The 20,881-nt window shown below is 43.1% G+C and overlaps 2 protein-coding genes across 3 annotated transcripts; both read right to left on the bottom strand.

The window, feature by feature from the left end:
- Window positions 1-90: 90 nt before the first annotated feature.
- adap2 (ArfGAP with dual PH domains 2) lies at window positions 91-8,063 on the bottom strand. Its single transcript, XM_020656489.3, has 11 exons — window positions 7,741-8,063; window positions 5,765-5,889; window positions 5,580-5,671; window positions 4,712-4,800; window positions 4,238-4,350; window positions 3,144-3,293; window positions 2,975-3,058; window positions 2,245-2,307; window positions 1,888-1,965; window positions 1,576-1,804; window positions 91-844 (listed from the first exon to the last, which is right to left on the bottom strand). The coding sequence occupies exons 1-11, from the start codon at window positions 7,826-7,828 to the stop codon at window positions 816-818; spliced, it is 1,140 nt and encodes a 379-aa protein (XP_020512145.1). The 5' UTR covers window positions 7,829-8,063; the 3' UTR covers window positions 91-815.
- Window positions 8,064-8,298: 235 nt separating this feature from the next.
- atad5a (ATPase family AAA domain containing 5a) lies at window positions 8,299-20,475 on the bottom strand. 2 transcript variants are annotated; one of them, XM_020656510.3, is made up of 22 exons: window positions 20,059-20,475; window positions 19,158-19,218; window positions 17,264-19,062; window positions 16,419-16,503; window positions 16,161-16,319; window positions 15,931-16,033; window positions 15,577-15,825; window positions 15,242-15,390; window positions 14,758-14,908; window positions 14,240-14,551; window positions 14,013-14,109; window positions 13,823-13,905; window positions 13,590-13,720; window positions 13,318-13,495; window positions 13,045-13,212; window positions 12,689-12,931; window positions 12,541-12,605; window positions 12,251-12,446; window positions 11,758-11,885; window positions 10,826-11,664; window positions 10,549-10,707; window positions 8,299-9,144 (listed from the first exon to the last, which is right to left on the bottom strand). In XM_020656510.3, the coding sequence occupies exons 2-22, from the start codon at window positions 19,206-19,208 to the stop codon at window positions 9,066-9,068; spliced, it is 5,424 nt and encodes a 1,807-aa protein (XP_020512166.2). In that variant the 5' UTR covers window positions 19,209-19,218; window positions 20,059-20,475; the 3' UTR covers window positions 8,299-9,065. The 2 variants fall into 2 exon arrangements, with proteins under 2 accessions (XP_020512166.2, XP_020512165.2); XM_020656509.3 differs by having other exon boundaries at window positions 14,240-14,554; window positions 20,059-20,474.
- Between the last annotated feature and the right edge of the window lie 406 nt (window positions 20,476-20,881).

The raw sequence follows: 20,881 nt of genomic DNA, 5'->3' as shown, positions 1-20,881 counted from the left end.
AGTACCCGGCAACTACGGCGAGCAGCAAAGGACAAACTTCATTTGAATTAAAAAAACAAAACAGATTTGCTCTGCCCTCTGGCGTCAGAGTAGAGAACTGCAGCTCTTTAATGTTTGAACTTTGCATCTTCACACCAATTATTTGTTCACAAATGTTATTAAACAATTTTGTATCCAACATTAATTTACATTTTATTCATTAAACTACACTTTATGGGGGGCTTGGTAGTCTCAAGCAGGCGGCCCGGGTTCGAGTCCGGCCTGTGGCTCCTTTCCCGCATGTCATTCCCCACTCTCTCTCTCCCTGATTTCTGACTCTATCCACTGTCCTATCTCTCAATTAAAGGCACAAAAAGCCCAAAAATAAATCTAAAAAACAAAAAACTGCACTTTCTACATTAATAGATTTGTTTTGGGGAACATTTCCATGAAATATGTTCACAACAAAACGCTAAATCATGTTTATGACAAAATGAAACGATGAGAAACAAAATAAAAACAGCATGATGACCTGCATTGATTGAACATTACAGCTTTAGTTTGTTCATAACAGTGAGTTTGACAGAGTTTTTCCTGAAGTCTCATATTCAGCACGAGTGAGAATAAGTTGAAGTTGGTCTTTAATCCACACTGGGACTCAGATCACAGATCACAGTCAGTGTTCATGTTTGACTACAACACAAAGATTGGAGTCATGACTGGGGGGAACACGGTGTCTCCATGTCGTTTATCTGTCGTGCTGCAGGAGTTCTGTCTCTTGTGTTTTTCAGCTCTGCAGTCTGTCTTCATCGTCACGTTGTTAACCGTGCGGTTCTTCATCTCTTATACCTGCTGTTGGCTTCAACTGAAAGAAACAAGAGTGCAGGGTCACAAAATAGTTATATATGACAGATACCTGTGGTGCTGTGTAAAGTTTTTTTCATGAATAAATACCGTGCATTTTATATTTAAATCTCAATGATGTCACATTTTGAAATGTATCTACCAAGGGACATTGGAAGAGACTTAAAAAACAACTTTTTTCTATACTTGTGTTTGTTCATATGTCTCCTCTCTATCAAATTAAGAATAAATAATAATGAATGTATTTTAAACACTTGATTAATGCTGAGACTTTCATGCAGCACCACTTTAAAGTTTAAAATTTAGACTTTTTATATGAAATATTTTTCTCATGTATGATAAAATAGTAGCCATACAAACAGGCTTTCTCAGGTTGATGTTTGTAATAAACAACCAGGATTGTGGAAACCTCCGACACTTGTGGTTGTGCACTTTTGACTGCCAGTGGTGAGTCAGAGTTTAACAGTTTGTTATGAGGAGACACTGAGCGGAGGCGTGTACAATAGGTCACCATAGTCCAAAACAGGTAAGAAAGTTGCAACTTTTGTGGGTTAAAGTCGAGACATATTCAACCTGAACATGAAGCATTATAATGCAAATACTCTAAGGTTTAATGGGACGAGAATTTCCATCAACCATCATATGAAAGAGATGATATTTATGATATGTGTGTGAATATAAGAAAGCATTTAACATCCATGCACTGTACACTTTCCTCGTCGCCTTACTTACGAGTATAATCCTGCGGGGACATGGGTCTGAGTAGGACTTGTCTCAGGGCGTTAATCCACTCTCTCTGCTCCCTCTCCTGCTCACACATAAAGACAAATTGCCGCTCAGGCGTCTCCAACAACACGCCGTGTTTCCACTTGTTTCCCCGAGCGTGCTTCGGGACGCACTCCTTCACAGAGTATCCTTTGCTCTCTGTGCCGATGAAAATGACCCCCAACTCCTCTGCATCCTACGTTCACAATAAAGGAGAACAGAGAACCGTTTAAACTCACACAGAGCTCATATGTACAGTGATGAGGTGTGTTTCCTCACCAGCAGCCCTTTGTAGTAGAACAGCTTCCTCTTCTCAGAGTCTAAAATGAACCACCTCTTCTTGAATGGCTCCGTCTGCTGTAGAGACAAACATTACATAATACACTTTTACAGCAGAGAAATGCAGATTCAATTTGAACTTTTTATGACAAAGCTCAATTCCTGTGTGTGTGTTTGGTTGTACATGTATGTAGGAGGAACAGAAACACACTCTCATAGCACGATTTAGATCAATGCCTGGGTTAACATAGCAGACACACACTCTGACAAAGACAACACAGAACGATAGCTGTTCATACAACATACAAAGAACAAGCATCTGTATGTTTGTTTCCCTCTTGCACCTTGTAAACTCACCTGGGGCCCGGTCTTTTCCATGTATCCCTCTTTGAGGTACTTTCTTGTTATCTTTGGAATCAGCTGAAAGTAGAGTGTGAAGTGAAGTGAAGTGAAGTGTTAAATGTCAGATATTCTGTAAAATGCTCTTCCCCATGCTTCTCTAGCTCTAATATGTGTCTCTAGTCCGTCTTCAAACCCGACACCCGAGCCCTTCCAGAGAGGGGGCGTGGTCAGACACAGCTCATGTACATATTTAAAGGTACAGACACAGAAACAGCCTGTTCTGAGCAGGGCTGAAATAGAGGGGTTTATAGGCATGATCAAATACAGGATCAGAGTGGATTTAGAACAAGAGACTTCAGACATGTTTTGGGGAGCTCTGAGACTTATTTAAAGTGGTAAAAAAAGGAGTAGAATATGGGACCTTTAAGCCTTCAAATATGAGTTACTAAGGAGACATTTTTCTGTTTTGACTCATCTGAGAGTGAAAGTTCTGCTGGTCAGCGTTTTTTAAACATGTTCGCTTTGTTCTGTCCCATGTATTGTACCGTATGAGGTCCACACTGCACTATTTTCCATGAAATAAATCTGATTGGTCAAGAAACATCATAAAGTTACGGTCTTGATTTGTCATGACGGAGTTGGCGGTGAGTCCTGAGACCAGACTAGTTGAGAAGCCCGGATTTAGAGCACATTTTAAAGTGTATTGACAGGTAGAAGTTACTGAAAGCAGGTATAGAAAACGTACTTCTTCGTCGCTTCCAGTCGGGTATGCCGTCTTCAGGTACGCATAGCGAGCAGAGCGAATGGCATTGTACCATGACACTATTTCCTAGAGGAGAAGAAGAGATGATGAACTTCTGACACGATTCCAAAGACGGGTATGACAATCAGAACGTTTGGTGGTGCAGTCCCACCTCAGGACTCTCGTGGTAGACGTAGAGGTTCCTGGTGCGACCGTCCTCTTGGTAGGTAATCTGCAGCCCGTTAGGATGACCGATTTTCTCTGGTTGGAAGATGGCGTTCAGATCCTTGATGGAGATCACAGCTTTGGGGCCTTTGGACTCCTGTATCACAATTACACCTCAGATTAGAATAACAGATACAAACACTGGTTTTAGTTAGTGTGCTGCTGTTTTGGTCAAGCAGAATGGTTTAATGAGATGAAACATTAAGACGATGGAGTAGCCAGGATGAGCGACCCTACCTGACTGGACAGAATGACCTACCTTTATAAGCATGCGTGTCCTCAACTCACAAGAGCAACCTTTGAATAAATAGCTACCTTACCTTAAAAAATAACATTCATCAGAATGAGCGTCCATACCTGAACAAGTGAATGAGCTACTGTACCTTTAATTAATTGCTACCTTTGAAACAATAAGCTAGCTCAGCTGACAAAATAAGCTGCATTGAAAATAATGAGCTGGGGCGCCAGTGGCCTAGGGGTTAGTCCCTGGGCCCCATGTACAGAGGCTGTACCCCTTGAAGCGGGAGGGCGGAGTTCAAATCGGACCAACGGCACATTTCCCGCATGTCATTACCCGATCTCTCTACCCCCAATTTCCAACACTATCCACAGTCCTGTCTCTACAATAAAACCATAAAGCCACAACCCCCCACGCCCCCCCCCAACTCCCACCCCAAACAAGAAAAGTACAGTAGCTCATTCTGACAGGTACTACCTGAATGAGCGCTCCTACCTTTCAGAGCAAGCTGTGGTCCACTCAGGATTACTTGTACTAACTTTGGTTGCTTTCTAGCGCTCTCATCAGATCAATATGATAATTTGTCTGATATGTTTTGTCAGTTTATAAACAAACAGCTGATTTTGATCTGTCTGAACTGTTCATCCTTTGTAAGTGTGCCGATTATGTCTTTTATCTGGTAAAAAAAGAGTTGACATCATGCATCCTGGTCCTTGAACCAAACTCATTGTCGTACCTTCATGGCTTCAGCCTGTTTTATTTTCGTTGAAAAGAAACCAGAGTCAGAGCTGCAGGTAACTCACATTCTCTTTGTTGTAGTAGGTCAGGGTGAACTCTCTCTCCGACAGCATAAACTTCCTCTTCAGAAAATGCGAGTTGTCTCTCCCTTTCTTCCACAGTATCCCCTCAAAGAAACCTGGAGTCCATCCAACAGAGCAGCACGGTCAGAGGTGCTAGACTACAAACAGGTCCCACCTTCCCTCCAGCAGCTCTCTGAAAGTTTCTCCCTCTCCACTGTAACTTTGCTGAATGTTTCTCAGTGCTGAGCTCATGGTGGATGCTTTGTTTTTAATATAAAGAAAAGAGTACAGTCCTTATCTATGTTCTCTTCTCTTCCCCAGAGATTCTTCCTTTTGTTGGACAAAGAACATGCTTTTCTTGCACAGATCTGCCTGAGTTTGAGGAACCATCTTATCCACACAAGTATATAAATATACATATAGAAATGTTTGCATCATAAAAGATATACTGATTTTTAAAAAACTGCCAAAAGTCACCTGTTGTGTATGAGACAGGCGGATATTTGATTTCTCCAGAGAATTCCATCCGTTCATATTTGGCCCGGATCCACTGCTCTCTTAGGATGCTGCGGACAGAGCAGGCGTCAAATACACTTAGACAGAGGAAACACTTCTCTGCAGCAGTAAGTCAGACTTACAGTAAATAAATCTGACTCCATCGCTGTGCTCTCGCAGGGGAAGTTCAGCAGTTGCACTTCTCTTTTGTTTTCTGTGACACTGCCCAGTCAGCAAACTGAGACGGCTCATGAACAGGAGATCACATACTGTACATGCACATCATATTACTATCTGAAAAACCTTCATGTAACTTACTAACCACATATTTTCCTGGGAGTACCTGAGCTCTCTTGTCTCGTAGGTTTCTCTGGATCTTTGTGGGGAAGGCCTGCTGCTATGGACCCCCACCCTCTCTCTCTGTTTATCTGTATCCTTCTTCCTGCATTGCCCTCAATCCCATTTTTCAAACTCAACGCAGTTTCATCAGATTACTGTTCACCATGAGTCTGGTTCTGCTCGAGGATTCTGCCTCTTAAAGGACGTTTTTTCTTGCCACTGTAACGTTGGGTCTTTGTTGATACAAAAACAAAGAGTAAGTCTTTTACCTGCTTTTTGTAAAGTGTTTTGAGATAACATTTGTTATGAATTTGCGCTGCACAAATCAAGTTTGATTTAAAAAAAACACAAGAGTCTAACATGAGGGAATCAGGTCACACAGGTCATTTTTAAAGAACATCTACATCCTGGAAAAAATACTTAGCAAGCAAAGATTATTTAAACATCAAAGAGATAAGGAAAGTAGAAAAATCTGAAAAATGTAGAAACTCTGGATTAATAGTATACTCACGCGCTGTCGTTTTCCTGGGGCCGATAGTAGTACGCTGGAACAGCTTTCTCATACAAAGGTCGGACTCTGTCATTCCCGTTGGATTTCATGAACTTCCAATCACCCGAGAAAGACACACTTAGGACTTTATCATATCATGGAGAGACAAATTAGAGGGTGAGGCATGACAAAAAGCAGATCTTTACCTCCACCAGCTCGTCCTCCCAGAAGTCCAGCTTTAAGGATTTGACCCGGCTGGAGAGGTTGCGGTGGATGCCCGAGCAGTTCAGACACACAAACACCCCCAGCTTGTAGGACGCCCATTCTGGATCTGAAATTTACCAAGACAAGGGGGCATTAACGCATCACCTGGCAGCTCCTTACCTAACCCTTCTTGCACTCTTCATTGTATTCTTCTCCTGGGTAATTACAGAGTTCTAGAGAATATAATTAATTAATTAATCAAAGTATAATTCAGGAAAGTTCAGGATTAGACCACCATATCACCCAGGGACGAAGTAAAAAAGTAAACCTAACAATTAGACTTTAAACTTGCCCGTTATAAATGTGCATTCGAGTTAGTTCATTTTATTTTATTGAACCTCAATCTGACCATGAATCTTCTCATTGATACAGTACATTAAAACTGTTTCTGACTCTCGACTGAGACCGCAGGATAAAAAGTTTCACGTAAAATAAGAAACAACCGAGAGAAGGGAACAGAAAGAGCACATTCAGCTTCTCGTTCCATTTTTAACCCTGGTGTAATAGTCTTACAGGTTTATATAAATAATCTAGGTTAAGGTGACCATAGCTCATTCTGAGATGAGGAAACAAAAAGTAATTTCTTGTAACTATGACGACATGGGGGCTTTTTTTCTGGGGCAACTTCCTGTGTTTGAAAATCTGTCTTGTTTCTTTGCATGAACAAAACAAGAGCATTTGACCAAACTGATCATTCAAATACATCGATAAAACCGTTTTCACATTTGCACTCCTGAAAGGTCTAGAGGATTTCAGACTCAGGAGGACTGCCCCTGAAATCCTCCTGATCTGCTTGTTCACACATGCACCTCACAGGGGTAGGAAACTCCTTGGCGCCCCAGAGGGCAGACAAACTTTAAACCACAGCAGTGTCTCATGTGCAAAGTTTGCAATGACAGTTGGAAATCTCCCTAAGGGGGCCCCATCTGACCACAGTCACTCATTGAATAGTAAAAGAATTAATGTTTGCAAGTGTAGACCCAAATATGTTGGAGAATGAACAACATCTCTTCCAGCTAGCATTAACATGATGGTGTTTTATTTTGAAATTATGAGTTTTTTTTAATCTTCTTTACAGTTTTATTTTGAAAATAATACTAATGTGTGTTTGGAAATAATTTGTTGACTTTTCAAATTTTTTGGTTGGTGTTCGCTTGTTTACAACATAATGATAAACAACGATGCTTGGAGGACCCTAACAGAAACTAGAATCACCAGTGTTTCTAAAATTCATTCTGTAAACACGATAGTCCTCCAAAGTACGATATAATTCATTTCTGAATCCACAGGCCTGACCAACAGTGAACATAAAGAGAATGTACAACATCTGATTTAGACAAGAAGAACTAAAACCACATGTTCAGTAATCTTAAATAAAAACTAAACGAGACACTTGGCTGCAGTCGTGTTGGTATGCATCCAGAGTCCTCGTACACTTTCATACACTTATTTTTAACTGCTTGGTGTCAAAGACATGAAGAAAAATTACATCAGTATACGAGTCAAGTCATACTCAACCACATTCTGACCTGCAAACTTCAAACTGAGACCAGCAGCTCCCTCTTCTGCCCTAAAGGTACCGAGCACTGAGGGGCAGGAGGCTCGCTTCAGGAAAAGCCTGATCCTGCAGACATTACTGCCCTTAACAGCAGGCCTTGCTTAATCAGCCAACAGTGAAATACTGGAGCCTTGTATGCTTACATGCCTGAGTCAACCTTCAGTCTCAGGTGCCCTTGTTGTTTTTTGGCCCTTTCCCTCAGACAACCTGAGTCCGCCAGTGTCAGTATCAACAACATTACAATTAAAAAGTGAGAAATCTTTGTATCTACTGTGCTGAGAAGCCCTGCCTGTTAATGTAGAGAAACTATCAGGAGTGATCCAGGTCAAATGACTTACAGACACATTGTCATGAGCTCACCTGGCGCGCCGCAGTCCGCGCACCGACTGTTTCCCGGCTGTTTCACGAGCTCCAGCAGGATCCTTTGGTTGCGTTCACGGTTTGCCATTCTGAAAGGAACTTTGGCTTTTCCTTCTCACACGACGATAAATCCGGCGTGTTGTCGTTTCTAAACATGGTGGTCACATCGTTGAGACACGTGGCGAAATGCGAGCTGACAAAAAAAAAAAAGAAGTCGAATACAAATTTAAAAAAAAAAACTGGAACTTGCGACAGATGAGTTTACGCAAAGCGGACCTCCCTCTCCCTCCTCTATCGAGCGCGTCAAGATGAACTGACGGAAACAAAGAGCTGCTTCTGTCACCGAGGGTTGTTTCCTGTTTTCCAAACCACTTCTGTGCTCTCCTTCTAAATATACTCTCTAATTAGATATTCATTCATACCTGAAACCAGTTCACCCAGTGTCTTAAATAAACCTGTTCACACGAAGCTCTCAAAGAAAACTGCCATCAGCTCATGATCTGTCTAAAACTTGAATTCATTGTGAAGATTTATGTGCACCAAAAAGCCCGACAAATGTTATTCATTTGGTTGTGATAAACCTTTATTTAGTCACAACAAAACCCACAGTGAAAAGGTGTACAGATTAAAGGCTACAAAGCACAAAATGCTCAAATTGAAATCAAGAAGAAAAAAAAACTGTTATGAGTGTTCAGGTGACATTTAAGGCTAAAACAGATAAAGCAGGATTCTCTGCTGAAAGCTGTCCGCCCTCTTGAACTCAAAGAGAAGCAGAAAGTCTGAGTGCATTGTGGTTCTTTGTGTGGAGGATTACAACTTACAGGTACAGACACAAACTATTTTACATATGAATCTCATACAAATCCTTAAAGACACACACTTCTATTCGATAAAAACACTTTGCAAAATGCAAAGGAGGCTGGTAGATTGTGAATGTGTAAAACACTACTGTACAAATCAAACACTCCTCAACAGCTTCATACAAAAAAACCTTGCAAAGTAGTTATTAGTGCATTCTTAATGAGCACCAAAGTCCCAGAGGGCGATTAGGAGTGCCGCCTTCAGGTGACACTTCCTCTCCTGTATGCAGTGATTCAGTCATTTGTATCTCGGAGGAAAAGCTTCACCTTTGTGCACAAACACCGACTCCTGCTGCAGCCCAGCACCAAGAAGAGACGAGAGGCCGGCAACGCTGATTCATGCTTTAGCCCAACTGCGACTCTTTGTGCTGCAAACACAACGTTTAAGTGTGACCTTTAAAAAACATTGCGCCCCACTTTAAGGACAGTTTTTTTTTTTTTAAGTTAGGACACGTCGTCTTCTCTTCAAGGGAAGTCTTCAGCGAGGTGCTGCAGAGTGCTCTTTTCAAGACCCAGGCTGACTGAATCGAGGTAGTGCAGGAACCTGGAGGAGGCAGAAACACAACAGCTCAGAGTTCACTGAGGAAAGAGACACCGCTGAAACTCAGTGTTTACCTTAAATATTTATATTTAGATACATCATGTTGGGTTGTGTGGAGGAGAGTAACACAGAAGACAAGAAGACCCAAAGTATGCCCAAACATTACAAACAAGACCTGACAGTGGAGACAGTCAGAAATAAGGGAGAGGCGATTGGGGAAAGGAGCCACAGGCCGGCTCTGAACCCGGGCTGCTCGTCTGGAATGGTACATTCCCTTTCTGTCAAGATTCTGTCGTTTGTAAATTTGTCTCAGCACATGTAAAAGTGTTTCACATCTTGTAAATCTGTTTCTTAAAATCTTGTCTCAAATTTTGTCTCAAAGTGTTTCACACTTGCTTATAATAACTTTATTTGTAACTTCTTTAAAACAAAGTTCACAAAGGGCTTTCCATAAAACACAAAACAACAACAAGAAAAAAACATTAAGAGAATGTACGACATCTGATTTAGACAAGAAGAACTAAAACCACATGTTCAGTAATCTTAAATAAAAACTAAACGAGACACTTGGCTGCAGTCGTGTTGGTATGCATGCAGAGTCCTCGTACACTTTCATACACTTATTTTTAACTGCTTGGCGTCAAAGATATAAAGAAAAATTACATCAGTATACGAGTATATGAAATTGAGGTTTTTTTAAATCTTCTTTACAGTTTTATTTTGAAAATAATACTAATGTGTGTTTGGAAATAATTTGTTGACTTCTCAATTTTTTTTGGTTGGTGTTCGATTGTTTACAATATAATGATGAAAAACGATGCTTGGAGGACCCTAACAGAAACTAGAATCACCAGTGTTTCTAAAATTCATTCTGTAAACACGATAGTCCTCCAAAGTACGATATAATTCATTTCTGAATCCACAGGCCTGACCAACAGTGAACATAAAGAGAATGTACAACATCTGATTTAGACAAGAAGAACTAAAACCACATGTTCAGTAATCTTAAATAAAAACTAAACGAGACACTTGGCTGCAGTCGTGTTGGTATGCATCCAGAGTCCTCGTACACTTTCATACACTTATTTTTAACTGCTTGGTGTCAAAGACATGAAGAAAAATTACATCAGTATACGAGTCAAGTCATACTCAACCACATTCTGACCTGCAAACTTCAAACTGAGACCAGCAGCTCCCTCTTCTGCCCTAAAGGTACCGAGCACTGAGGGGCAGGACAGCTCGCTTCAGGAAAAGCCTGATCCTGCAGACATTACTGCCCTTAACCCTGCCCTGTTGTTTTCCTCTGGGCTGTCAAACCTGTACACTGCTGCCCATTTAGGACAATAAAGTCTAAGACCTGATGCTGCTGGTCGAGTTTAAAAAAAAGAAAGTGTTCTGCATGCTCACCTTCGTTTGACCTTGCCCTGCTCCTTCAACTGCTCCGATCTGCAGATGGTGCGCAGGGCCGGCATATAGTCGAGAGCAGCTGCAGGTCTGTTACAGAGAGAACCAAATACTCCTCTGACCATCAGACTCTCCATCACCTCTCTCCTCCGCTGGACCAGCCTGGAACAGAAACACACGCTGTAACTCTTATTTTCCACAGTTGTTAAATAAGATTACCGTGGTATTCAAACAGGTATTCATATATTCATATTTGCAGAGACAGATGAGAAAGACTCACTGTGTTCGACACAAGCCGTCCTGAGAGAAGCTGAAACCTTCACGGTGAGCGGCCACAGGGAGGCTGAGTTCTGCCGCGGCCTCCTTTCCAACGTCACCCTCCAGATGTTGTGCTTTCTCCCACGCCTCCGCCACCGAAACCCGACACTTCTGGAAGCTCAGAGCCTCCACAGCAGCCGGGATCTCCCAGACGAGCTCCCCGCTCACTCGGCCCATGTCAATTCTTGGCTCGTCGGTCATCCCATCTTTCACCACTGCACCGGTTTGTGACCTTCTCTGAGCACTGTCAACCCCTTCTGATCGGACTAACAGGGAGGAGTCCATGTAGGACATGTTATCAAAGAAGTCTGCCATTGATTCTAGACCCCGGGACACTGGGAGACTTTTAGCCCGCTCCTCAGGAGTCAGCGGCGTCCTCTTTACCTTCTCTGAGACTAAACTCTGTGTGGTTTCCTCCTTTGCTGGAGGAGCTTCCTGCGGCTTGCGGAGAGACAGAAAATTGTCTTCTGAGTCTGAGTCCGAGTCTAGTCCTTCCCGTTCAGGTAAACAATGCCTCCTCTTGTTCTTCCTCATTCTGTTGGACATTTTAACTGGACTGCTATCATCTGAGAAGTCTGCTGACTCCGACGTGAGCAACAACCTCTGGTGTGACGGCAGTGTATCAGAGGGAGGGTCCTGAGATGGAGGAGGAGGCAGCGGCAGCTTGTAGGTAGAGGTAGTCAGCTGTGTGCATGGTACAGGTAACAGCATCTCCATGTTGGAATAGAGCAGGTCCACTCCTCGTCGCCTGCTGTTCGTCAGCCGCTCAAAGCACAACTCCTCCTCCACCAGACTCCGGCTCTGTTGAAGACAAACATCAGGTCATTATTTTAAAATCAAGAACAACACAGCTTCGCTTGTGTCATGTTTATATGTTTAGTAAAAGGAGTTAACCTCGAGCAGCTGCCACATGTCTCTCTCTGTTTCTGAGTTCAGCAGACCGAGCAAGCTCTCAGTGCAGCCGCTGTCGCAGGGAGGAAGAGTGCACGCTGCCTTTTCATCCGTCTCTGGTTTTGTTTCAGCTGTTTAGGAGGAAGAAGACATTTTTAAGACGGTGGCATGTAGCTTAACTATTAGAACTTTGTTTGAAAGCACGTTTCCTGGAGTCATTTGAAAAGAATCCAAGAGCTGCACGGATGATTAAACCATTTAAGGAAATTTAAAAGGCCAACTATTTTGACATCGATATAAACTAAATTCATTTTTTGAAGCATAAATGTCACATCTGCTGGTTCTCTGCCCTTTAATCTAAGGATCTGCAGCTTTTCCTTTCACCAGGTCAACCTCAGATAGATATGATAAAAATGAAATATAAACAAGGGAAGTAAAGTCAGAATCAGCGATAATATTCAAATGTCTTCATATTTCCTCTTTATCCTCTCCTCACCATTTTTGCAAGCTTGGGTCAATGGCCCAGTCACACTGTGGTGTCCTCTTCCTCCACTGCGAGTCCAGAACTGCAGCTGCAGTAAACTCTGCCTGATGTCACAGTCGTTGAGTCGGAGCAGAGAGCTGACGTCAGATTGGTCCGTCCTGACGTCCTCGGTCAGACACAACAGCCTCAGGAAGCTGCTCACATCCACCTGAAGCATCACGACATCACACAAACTTTTAACAACCGATCGAGTCTGTGAGATCTGAGAGCGGAACATGTTATTTAAGAAGCTGTGCACTCACCACTGACGGAGATTTGAAAAGGATCTCTTCAAAGTTTCCATCAAACATGGAGCTGAAAGCCGGATCTACAGAAATGAAATGAATTATTGCAAAACAAAAAAAAAAGGAATAAACTGAAGACTCGTTCTTTCCTCCTTGTTTTACTCACCGCTGGTCGTGAGGATGACCGGTCTCTTGGTGGTGCTCATAAATGTTTTGATGGCAGCCAGAAAACCAGAGTCATCATCAAAAATCACATCCACTTCTTCGAACAGGATGAGCGAGGTTGCTGTCTTCTTGTTCTGCTCCTCGTTACTTTTCTCTTTAGGGGTGGTGGATGTCGCTGATTTGACGACTGAGGCTTTGCGCTTATTTGCAGTATCATTCGCTTTCACGTCTTTCTTGGATGCTTCTGTATGAAGAGATAAGCAAGAGAGATGAAGAAGCACCGGTTATCAAACAGATTTTATAGAGATAACATCATAAGACATGTCAAAAAGGCGGACACATTGAAGGTGTGTTTACCAGTTTGCTCGTTCTTCTTAGTGTTAGGCGTCTCCTTGTTGGTGGGTCCGCCCATTTTGAAAAAGTTAGCTAAAGCCGTGGGAGCCAAGCCTCCTCTTTTAGCACCTCTTGGGGACTGGGGATGTTTCCTGGGAGAGGAAACCACCCGACGAGGAGAGTTGATCTTCCCTGAAAGACGTAGAAAAACAAATCAAAAATCAACTTCCAAGCACATTCACAGTCTGCAGAGAACAGATCCTTTCACACTGCGAGCACTATCAGTTGTGTACTCACTGGGGGAGGACCCTGCCCTCATGATTCCGGCGCTGCTGCTCGTGCCGTAGCTGTTGAAGTAGGTGGGTTTGTGGGCGTTGACCCCCTGACTGTCCACCTGGTGCGACTGTGTGGCTTCCTTCAGCTGGGACAGGATAAGACGGCCACTCCGCTGAGAAGAAGCATTCACCTCGAACACCTGGGAGAGAAAAGACCAGAGGGACGTTTGGAAATGAAGACGCTGAAAGCTGCACCAGTGTCAGAGTTTTGATCCTGGAGGGTTTTTTTTGTACCTTGAAGCCGAGCTCCTGAGCACAAGCATAAACAGCAGCAGTCTTTCCTACTCCAGTGGGTCCTGTGATGATCATCGTGTTGCACAACATGTCGTCTCCGTCCTGGGAGTCGTCTTCTCCGCAGTCTGAGTCTGAACACAGAGAGCAATCATGTTGTCAAAACAAACACCATCGAGGAAAAACAACTCGAAATGAAGACCATAATTACTTTTTTTTTTTTTTAAACCTCCCACCATTGCTGCTTTCCTCTTGTTTCTTCTCTTTCTGCTTTTTCCTCTCTTCCCTGTCCGTACGGAGTTTCCATTCCTTGAGCCAGCTGCACAAATAAAACAAACATGAAACTTTGTATGTTCCCGTTCCACAATCCACCCTTAATAGCAAAGCATCCAGGGCTGACACCACATAAAAGTTTCAGTGTCTCACCTGTGCAGCCTCCTCACTGAAGCGGGGTTTCCGATGATGTCACTCGAGTGCTGGGGCTGATATTTGTCTGTCCATAACACGTCCTCCTTCACCACATCTGTAAAAACAAACCAAAGACTGAGTTAGAGGCTTGAAATATATTCTGTGTTATAAAGGACAGTACTGAATTCAGAGAGAAGTTACGATAAAAACTAAGAGATTCAGTCGATAGGAATTTGTCGTCTCACCTTTTTTCTCTGCATCATCATCTACCAAAAGGACGTCATCGACCACGACCACAGAGTCGTCTTCAGGTGGGATGGGAGAAGCTTTAACTGAAGGCTTGGTTTTCTCAGTCCCCCCGTCCTCCTGCTTGGCTCTCTGCCCTCGCCTCGTACGGCCTCCCCTTTTTGTCGGCTCGGGCTCAGACGTTGAAATCTTCTCTTGCGTAGAGTTGGCACGTTGCTTCTTAGCGACCTTCACTGTTGTTTCCCCGTCATCGTCCGCCCTCTTTCTCTTCCCTCCTGCTGAACTCGGGTCTTTCGTTGCAGCCTCTGGCTCTACTGAATAACATGCAATGTGTGTGGGAAATCATTTAATATTATTTGACGCTGTAAAGAAACACCTGAGCAGCATTTTCTGTTTCTGTGCAAATGATTATCTCGTCAAGGCTTAAAGAAAAACATAGTAAGCAAATGGATGCTGATGCTTTACAACACAACACTTCTACTTTTGTTTTAGTTAAGAAGGTTTGTGTCAGACTGACCTGAGGCCGTGCTCTGCTGCTGGTGGTCAGTGCGTCTCTTCAGGAAGCGACTGAGGAACATCTGAACCGGGAAGGACGGGTTTGACTTTCGGACCTCTTCCATGAGAAGCTGACGAGCACCTTCAGAGATCTCAGGCCTCCAACCAGAACCCTTCAAAAGGTTTTGATGTGAGTCAGTTTTGTGTCAAAGCTCAGAAAAAAACAACTTGCATGGCATAATTTTGCAAAAAAATACAAATCAAAATAGACAGAAAAACATCCAAATTTGTTTATGCAGATACTCTTTAAAAGCTAATTTAAATATATGACAAAGAAGATGAAAAGGTTGAAGCTCTAAACTAGAAAAAGGTGTTCTTGACATCTAAATCCTGTTAAAGAGAGAACTAAATCCCCAACAAGTCCATGTCCCTCGGTCAGGAGTCGATCCTGAACATTTGGGGACAGGCGTTGAGAAAATAAGAGGATGAAAAAGATTCCAACATACTCGTTCAAAAGAGGCTCTGCAGGCGGGTTTTGTCTTCGTGCAGAGGACGCCACAGACGGGTTGGAGTGGGCTGAATGTTTGGCACCAGAGCTCTTTAAGATGACGCAGTGACGAAGGCTCTGGCCACAGCAGACTCCAAAGAGGACGATCTGTCAAAACGAGACAAAAACAAAGTTTGAACAGACTCTGGTACGATTATCTGTATACTGTACGTCACTCCTTTGCCAATATCAACACGGTGTGTGACCGCTGCTGCCAGTCAGCGCGGTATAAAAGAAATAACATTTCTCAAATGAAGATAAAAACATGCACATTTTGAAGCAGGAACAGCTTACCGATTAGTTGCTGCTGTACGTGAATCACTGGCTGAAAGGAGGAACAGGACAGCGAGTACGCCTCCTTGCTCGCAGCGGTCTTGGCGATCTGTTTCTTAAAAGACTCGGGCAGGCCGCTCTTCAGGAACTCTCTGCGCGCCCTGAACTGCTCGTCATCCTGCGTGCTCTCAGAGCCGTCGTGGCTGCTGTCATCAAAGATGGACACCTTACGGGCAGATTTCTCTTGAGCCAGCGACGACACTTTGGAGCCTGTGGGAAAGAAAACACGACGTTAAATAAGAGTCTTAAAAAACACTTACACAAATTGTGACCGAGAGCAGAAAAGACGACATGTGGCGTTCTTTGTGTCCTTGCCTGCAGATGTTGCTTTTCCCAGAACGTCATTTAGACTTCGTAAAGACTTCTGAGTCTTTTCAGGTGCTTCAGACTGACTTTCCTCCAGACAAATCACAGAATCCTGACAAAAAAAAAAGAAGGATGAACAGGGTCAATAAAAATCAATAAGCCCGGGTCACTAGTGTGAAACAAGCCTTAAAAACATTTAACTATCCCTTAAAATAAATCCCAATCCATCTGTTGTGTACCTCGTCTTCACAGTAGCTCCTCTTGGCGGAGGCCTCGGCTCGTGACGATCGCCTTACGGTGCCTTTCTCCTTGACCACAGCTTTTTTACTTTGCTGAATCACTTTGGCTTTCTCCACCAACTTCTTCGCCTGCTTCCTTTTTTTAGCATCACTTGATGCCTGAGAGAAACAAAGAGTAGTTGATCATCCTGAGCCCATAATAAGGAGAATATAATGAAGTTATTTAAAAAAAAATAAAAAAAAAAATGTCATGCTTACTTTAGCAGCCACAGGTGTGTTTTTGCCACTTCCACTTTCAGGTTTGGTCGAGGAGACATTCCTCTGAACTCTCGTGAACTTGATCCTTACAAAAGAAAACATTTAAATGTGAACATAATCAAATGTAACCCTAATCATATGTGTCTATGCACTTCTGTGTTGGAGTTATTTTTATAGTACACTTGACTTAAAGTATTTTAAGTCTCACTTAAAACTCACAGCAGTCATTCCTCCCTATAAGAAGATGATAACGTTAAGTTAATGCTGTTGCTCTGCATTGCATTACTGTTATTCTGCACTATGCTAAACTATTTAATACTTCTCTATGTTATGGTTGTCAAAATCTTCAATACTTTCTGATACCCCGTGTTTTAAAACCAAAACGATCTCTGTCATTGTAATGATGAATTGTATTGAAAAGTAAAAAAGCTCAAAGTAAAAAAAATGCAAAAGTTATATATGATGTAAAAGATATGCAATGATTTACTTGTGTTTTAAATACACAGACCAGACGTGGCCATCGAACAGGCCCGGGAACGGGGCGGTCTAAGAGCCCCTCCTCTTTTTGCATTCTTACAAACATAAAAAGTGGGAGGTGACACTCTCTAAATTGCCAAGGACTCTTGTTGTTGTGGATATCGTTTGATTTTTACTAGTATCTTATCAATGATTCAAATTCAGGTATCGTGAAGTCTAACCAATAAGAGAGTCTAACCAGCAAGTTCAGGACTGATTTATAGCTCTGCATTAGGTTTAGGTGAGTTTAAATAATAAACTGGGTGTGTAAATGAAACAGTAAACAAACTTTATATATTAATATGTTGTTTTAAATCCTCCTGCGTTACCTGATTGGACTTTGTTGTTTGTCAGGTGGGCACAGCATCTCTGCTACAAAGACTCCGTGTTTGGACCGGCGTCTCCTTGGGGTGGACACGTCTGCAGGGCTGTCGTCGGGTAAATCAGCAGCTGCAGCGTCCTCCTTCGACTCGATTTGTTTCCTGGTCTTTCTTATAGGAGTTGTCAGAGTGGCCTCGGGTGTTTTTCTAACAGCAGCCTCCCTCCTGGACCTCCTTACTGCTGGGATGCAAGGAGTAGAGGTCATGGGAAGTTCCTCTTTCTTATCATCGACCTCAACACTGTGGGCGACTGTTTCTTCCACAGGAGCAGGAGGCAGAGGGGTGACAGCCTCTTTTTCTTGACCTTTCCGTCTGCCTTTCTTTGCTGGTTTCTTCTTTTTCGCAGCTTTGTTTTCCACAGAGGGAGCAGGCTCTTGCTCGACAGAGGTCGGTCTTTCGTCGTCCTCCTCAGCCACTTTCTCTGCCTCCTCCCCGGCTTGCTTCTGCTTGCCCTGGCTCTTAGCAGGCTTGGTTTTGGACCCATCCACACCGGGCCGTTTGAAGGCCGCCATGAACTGCTTCCTCTCCGCGTCGCTGCACTTTGCCGTGGATTCGCTCTCGAGCACAGAGAGCTCTAGATCTTCCTCCTGAAGAACCACATTGGATTTCCGCTTGACAGTCAGAGAGGGAGAAGGAAGTTGTTTTCCAGCCTCCATCTCTGAAGTTGATTTTAATTCAGCAGGACTCGCCGCTCCTTTCCTCCTGTTGAAGATGGAAGCTACCTTCCCTCCAGCCTTAGCGTCCGTTTTGGGTGAGACTGTATGCACTTCAGCCTGGATGGTTAGTGTTCGAGGTGAGACTTGTAGTATTGGCTCCGTAGAAACAACCTTTTCCTCAGCTTTAGAGATTTCCATCTGCTCAATGTCCATTTCTTCTGAATCTGTTGTGATCTCACCGTCACCTGCTTTGCCCCGTTCATCTCTTGTGTCCTCTCCTTCCACCCCATCCTGACCCTGACTCCGCACAAAATCCTCGAAGGAGATGGTGACCGTGCTGTTCAGCTGAGAAGTCTCATCCACGTTGACTTCCATACTGACATCACACAAGGAACTCTCATTCTCTTTCTCCTCTGGTTTTGAATCCTTTTCCTCCTGTTGCAGCCTTTTTCGAGAATTTCTTGCAACAGTTTTGACTTGTTTTGCTTTCTCTTTTTGGGGTGCAATTGGCGATAATTGGATACATTCAATTTCTGGTTTATGTTTGGAACTATCCTCATGATGACTTTCGGATTTTTTAGCCTGCTCGAAGCCGACAGTTTCAGAGTCATTCACTTCCGATTTTCCCGGAGAGATACAAGCCTCGGCGCTGAGCTGGACCAGCAGGGCCGCTGCATCACTGCCAAGAATGCCACAGCTGCTTATTGCTCCTGCTGCTGAGTCTCTGCTATCATGTTGCTCTTCCACAATCATGCAGCTCTCATCCGATGTGGAGTTAACAGGTTCAGCCTCCACCAATTTCCTTGCTGCTTTGCTGGCCTTTCGGCTCCGTTTCTGAGTCGGCTGTTTCGCCCCTGCCTCTCTCACCGTGTGTTTCTCTGCAGGCTGAGATGTCTGACAGTTCTCTTTTGATTGCTCGGGTGAGCCGCTTTTATCCTTAGAGGACGGAGCCTTCCGGCTGAAGTAGTCCCTGATGTTGTTGGAGCGAGGAGGAGAAAAGGGTTTCTCTGCAGGCTTTGGCACAGGTGAGAAATAGTTTGTGATTGTCTTGACGACGGGACTGACAGCATCTTTGCGAGATTTCTTGCAAGGCTGTAAAAAGCAGTGACAAAGTTAATTACACGTGATACTGAATAACAACAAACAAAGTGCATATGTTTAAGCTGAAATAAGTGCGATAGAATTACCTGGGTGTCAAAGTCCTCGATGACAGATGCCATAGCCACAACACCAGCCATAATTTAAGACCTAAAGAATAAGAAAAATGTGTTATGCAAATGGTGGAACATCTTGGATCCAGATAAACTGTTAACTTAATTTCCAAGAGTTACCATCAGTTAAGTTTAATTAGACTTACATTTGTCTACCTATCCTTCTGTCCCTCATTACATATTTATTATTCCCTAGACCGACATACTGGAGCTGATTAACTGACTGAGAAAAAATGTCAAATAGTTTTCTCATCATGTCATGGTTGAGTTGGGTTTTTTCACAAATGTCTTCTCAAAAGTATTTGTTGCAGCTTCTCAAAGGTAAAGGTTTGCTGCTTTTGTCATTTTGTGTTCAATAAGTCTTAAAATAAACAGGAAGACGTCCCTATGCATGCTATTTATTATTTATCGTCACCGTTTACAATCGCCCTCTTTTCATATTTAATTATTGCTACATCGAAGGGCAGCCCATCCTCTATAATTATGTAAACACTACACCATGTACGATTTGTTTATAAAGCAATCTGACTCATAACAATCTACAAAAACACACTCTTTTCCGAGTTGTTGTTCCGACTTGAGCAGGTGTTCATGCGCATTATAAAACTCGGGATCTCGTTTTTCCGATATGTCCGACATACACATGAATGCAGCATTATACTCAGAACAATGTACAGTAGCATTAAATACTTAACAAAAGAGGTCCAGTAAAGCAAAATCTGTATTCAAACGCTTTGAGAGTGTTACACAGTGTTCAGATAATGTCAGGTTTTGATGTTACCACTGACAAGTCGTCCAGAAACGTAAGCTCTTCCAGGTTTTGTTCGACATGACAGACGGACAACCAGGAAAATAAAGGTGGAGGAAAAACACTCACCGATAATACAGAGCAGGTAACTTCCTTCAGCTTTAGAGGAAACCCCCTTCTCGCCTTTTATTGTACACTTCTCCGTATGTGTGAGAATTAACATTAGAGGCAAAGTTCATCGTGTGAGGCGTCCAGCTGTTTGTTTTTTCCAGTCGTATACAATGTAGAACAACAAGCTAGCAGACACCGCCGGCTGCTCCTCTCAAAGCGGCTCCGCTCCTCGAAAGTGCCCCAAACATTTTCCACTTGTCGGCCCCGGTTACACGAACCCGAGAGGAAACCCCGTTAGCCGCTCAATCTGCGAATAATTCCGAGTAAAAAAAGTCCATATACATGTTTCTTGACGTTGTGTTACGCTTTCAAAAACGCGCCAGGACGGTCAGGATTGAAGAGCGCCAAATTTGCGTGAACTTTGGCACGACAGGATTCCACCAATCACACGGCAGGAGACGCTTTGGGCATCGTGTGACGTTTTTGCCCAAAAGAAAGATGGCGGGTATGGTCGCATTCGACGGAGATGAAAAAGTGACAGCTCCCTCTACAGGCGGCACCTTGTACCAGTTTCTTTGGGAATTACATTCAAAATTTATTCATGATTCCGTGTTAAATTATATTATGTATTAAAAAAAAGAAAAACATATTATGACGACATAATTACTTGAATAGAAACCCTGTAAGAAAAAGTACAAAATGTGTATTTAAAGCTTAAAATTGTAATTCTTCTCAGGTCAAATGATACGGGTCGAACTACTGTTTTACTAGAATGTTTTCAGAGGGGCTACTTGCACATGGAGATGGGTTGTAACATTTTTTGTCTTTGATTTGTCGCCTC

Source organism: Labrus bergylta, chromosome 16, assembly GCF_963930695.1.
Source record: "Labrus bergylta chromosome 16, fLabBer1.1, whole genome shotgun sequence".
Taxonomy (NCBI): domain Eukaryota; kingdom Metazoa; phylum Chordata; class Actinopteri; order Labriformes; family Labridae; genus Labrus; species Labrus bergylta.
This window is presented reverse-complemented; position numbering and strand designations above follow the sequence as displayed.

Coding starts and splice junctions, on each gene's coding strand:
- adap2 (XM_020656489.3), bottom strand. CDS start 7,828: ATGGCAAACCGTGAACGCAACCAAAGGATCCTGCTGGAGCTCGTGAAA. Junction 5,890..7,740: donor CGCGGACTGCGGCGCGCCAG/GTGAGCTCATGA, acceptor GGTAAATTTCAG/ATCCAGAATGGGCGTCCTAC. Junction 5,672..5,764: donor GGGAGGACGAGCTGGTGGAG/GTAAAGATCTGC, acceptor GGTGATTGGAAG/TTCATGAAATCCAACGGGAA.
- atad5a (XM_020656509.3), bottom strand. CDS start 19,208: ATGGCTGGTGTTGTGGCTATGGCATCTGTCATCGAGGACTTTGACACC. Junction 16,320..16,418: donor ACACACCTGTGGCTGCTAAA/GTAAGCATGACA, acceptor TGTTTCTCTCAG/GCATCAAGTGATGCTAAAAA. Junction 16,034..16,160: donor GGAGCTACTGTGAAGACGAG/GTACACAACAGA, acceptor TTTTTTTGTCAG/GATTCTGTGATTTGTCTGGA.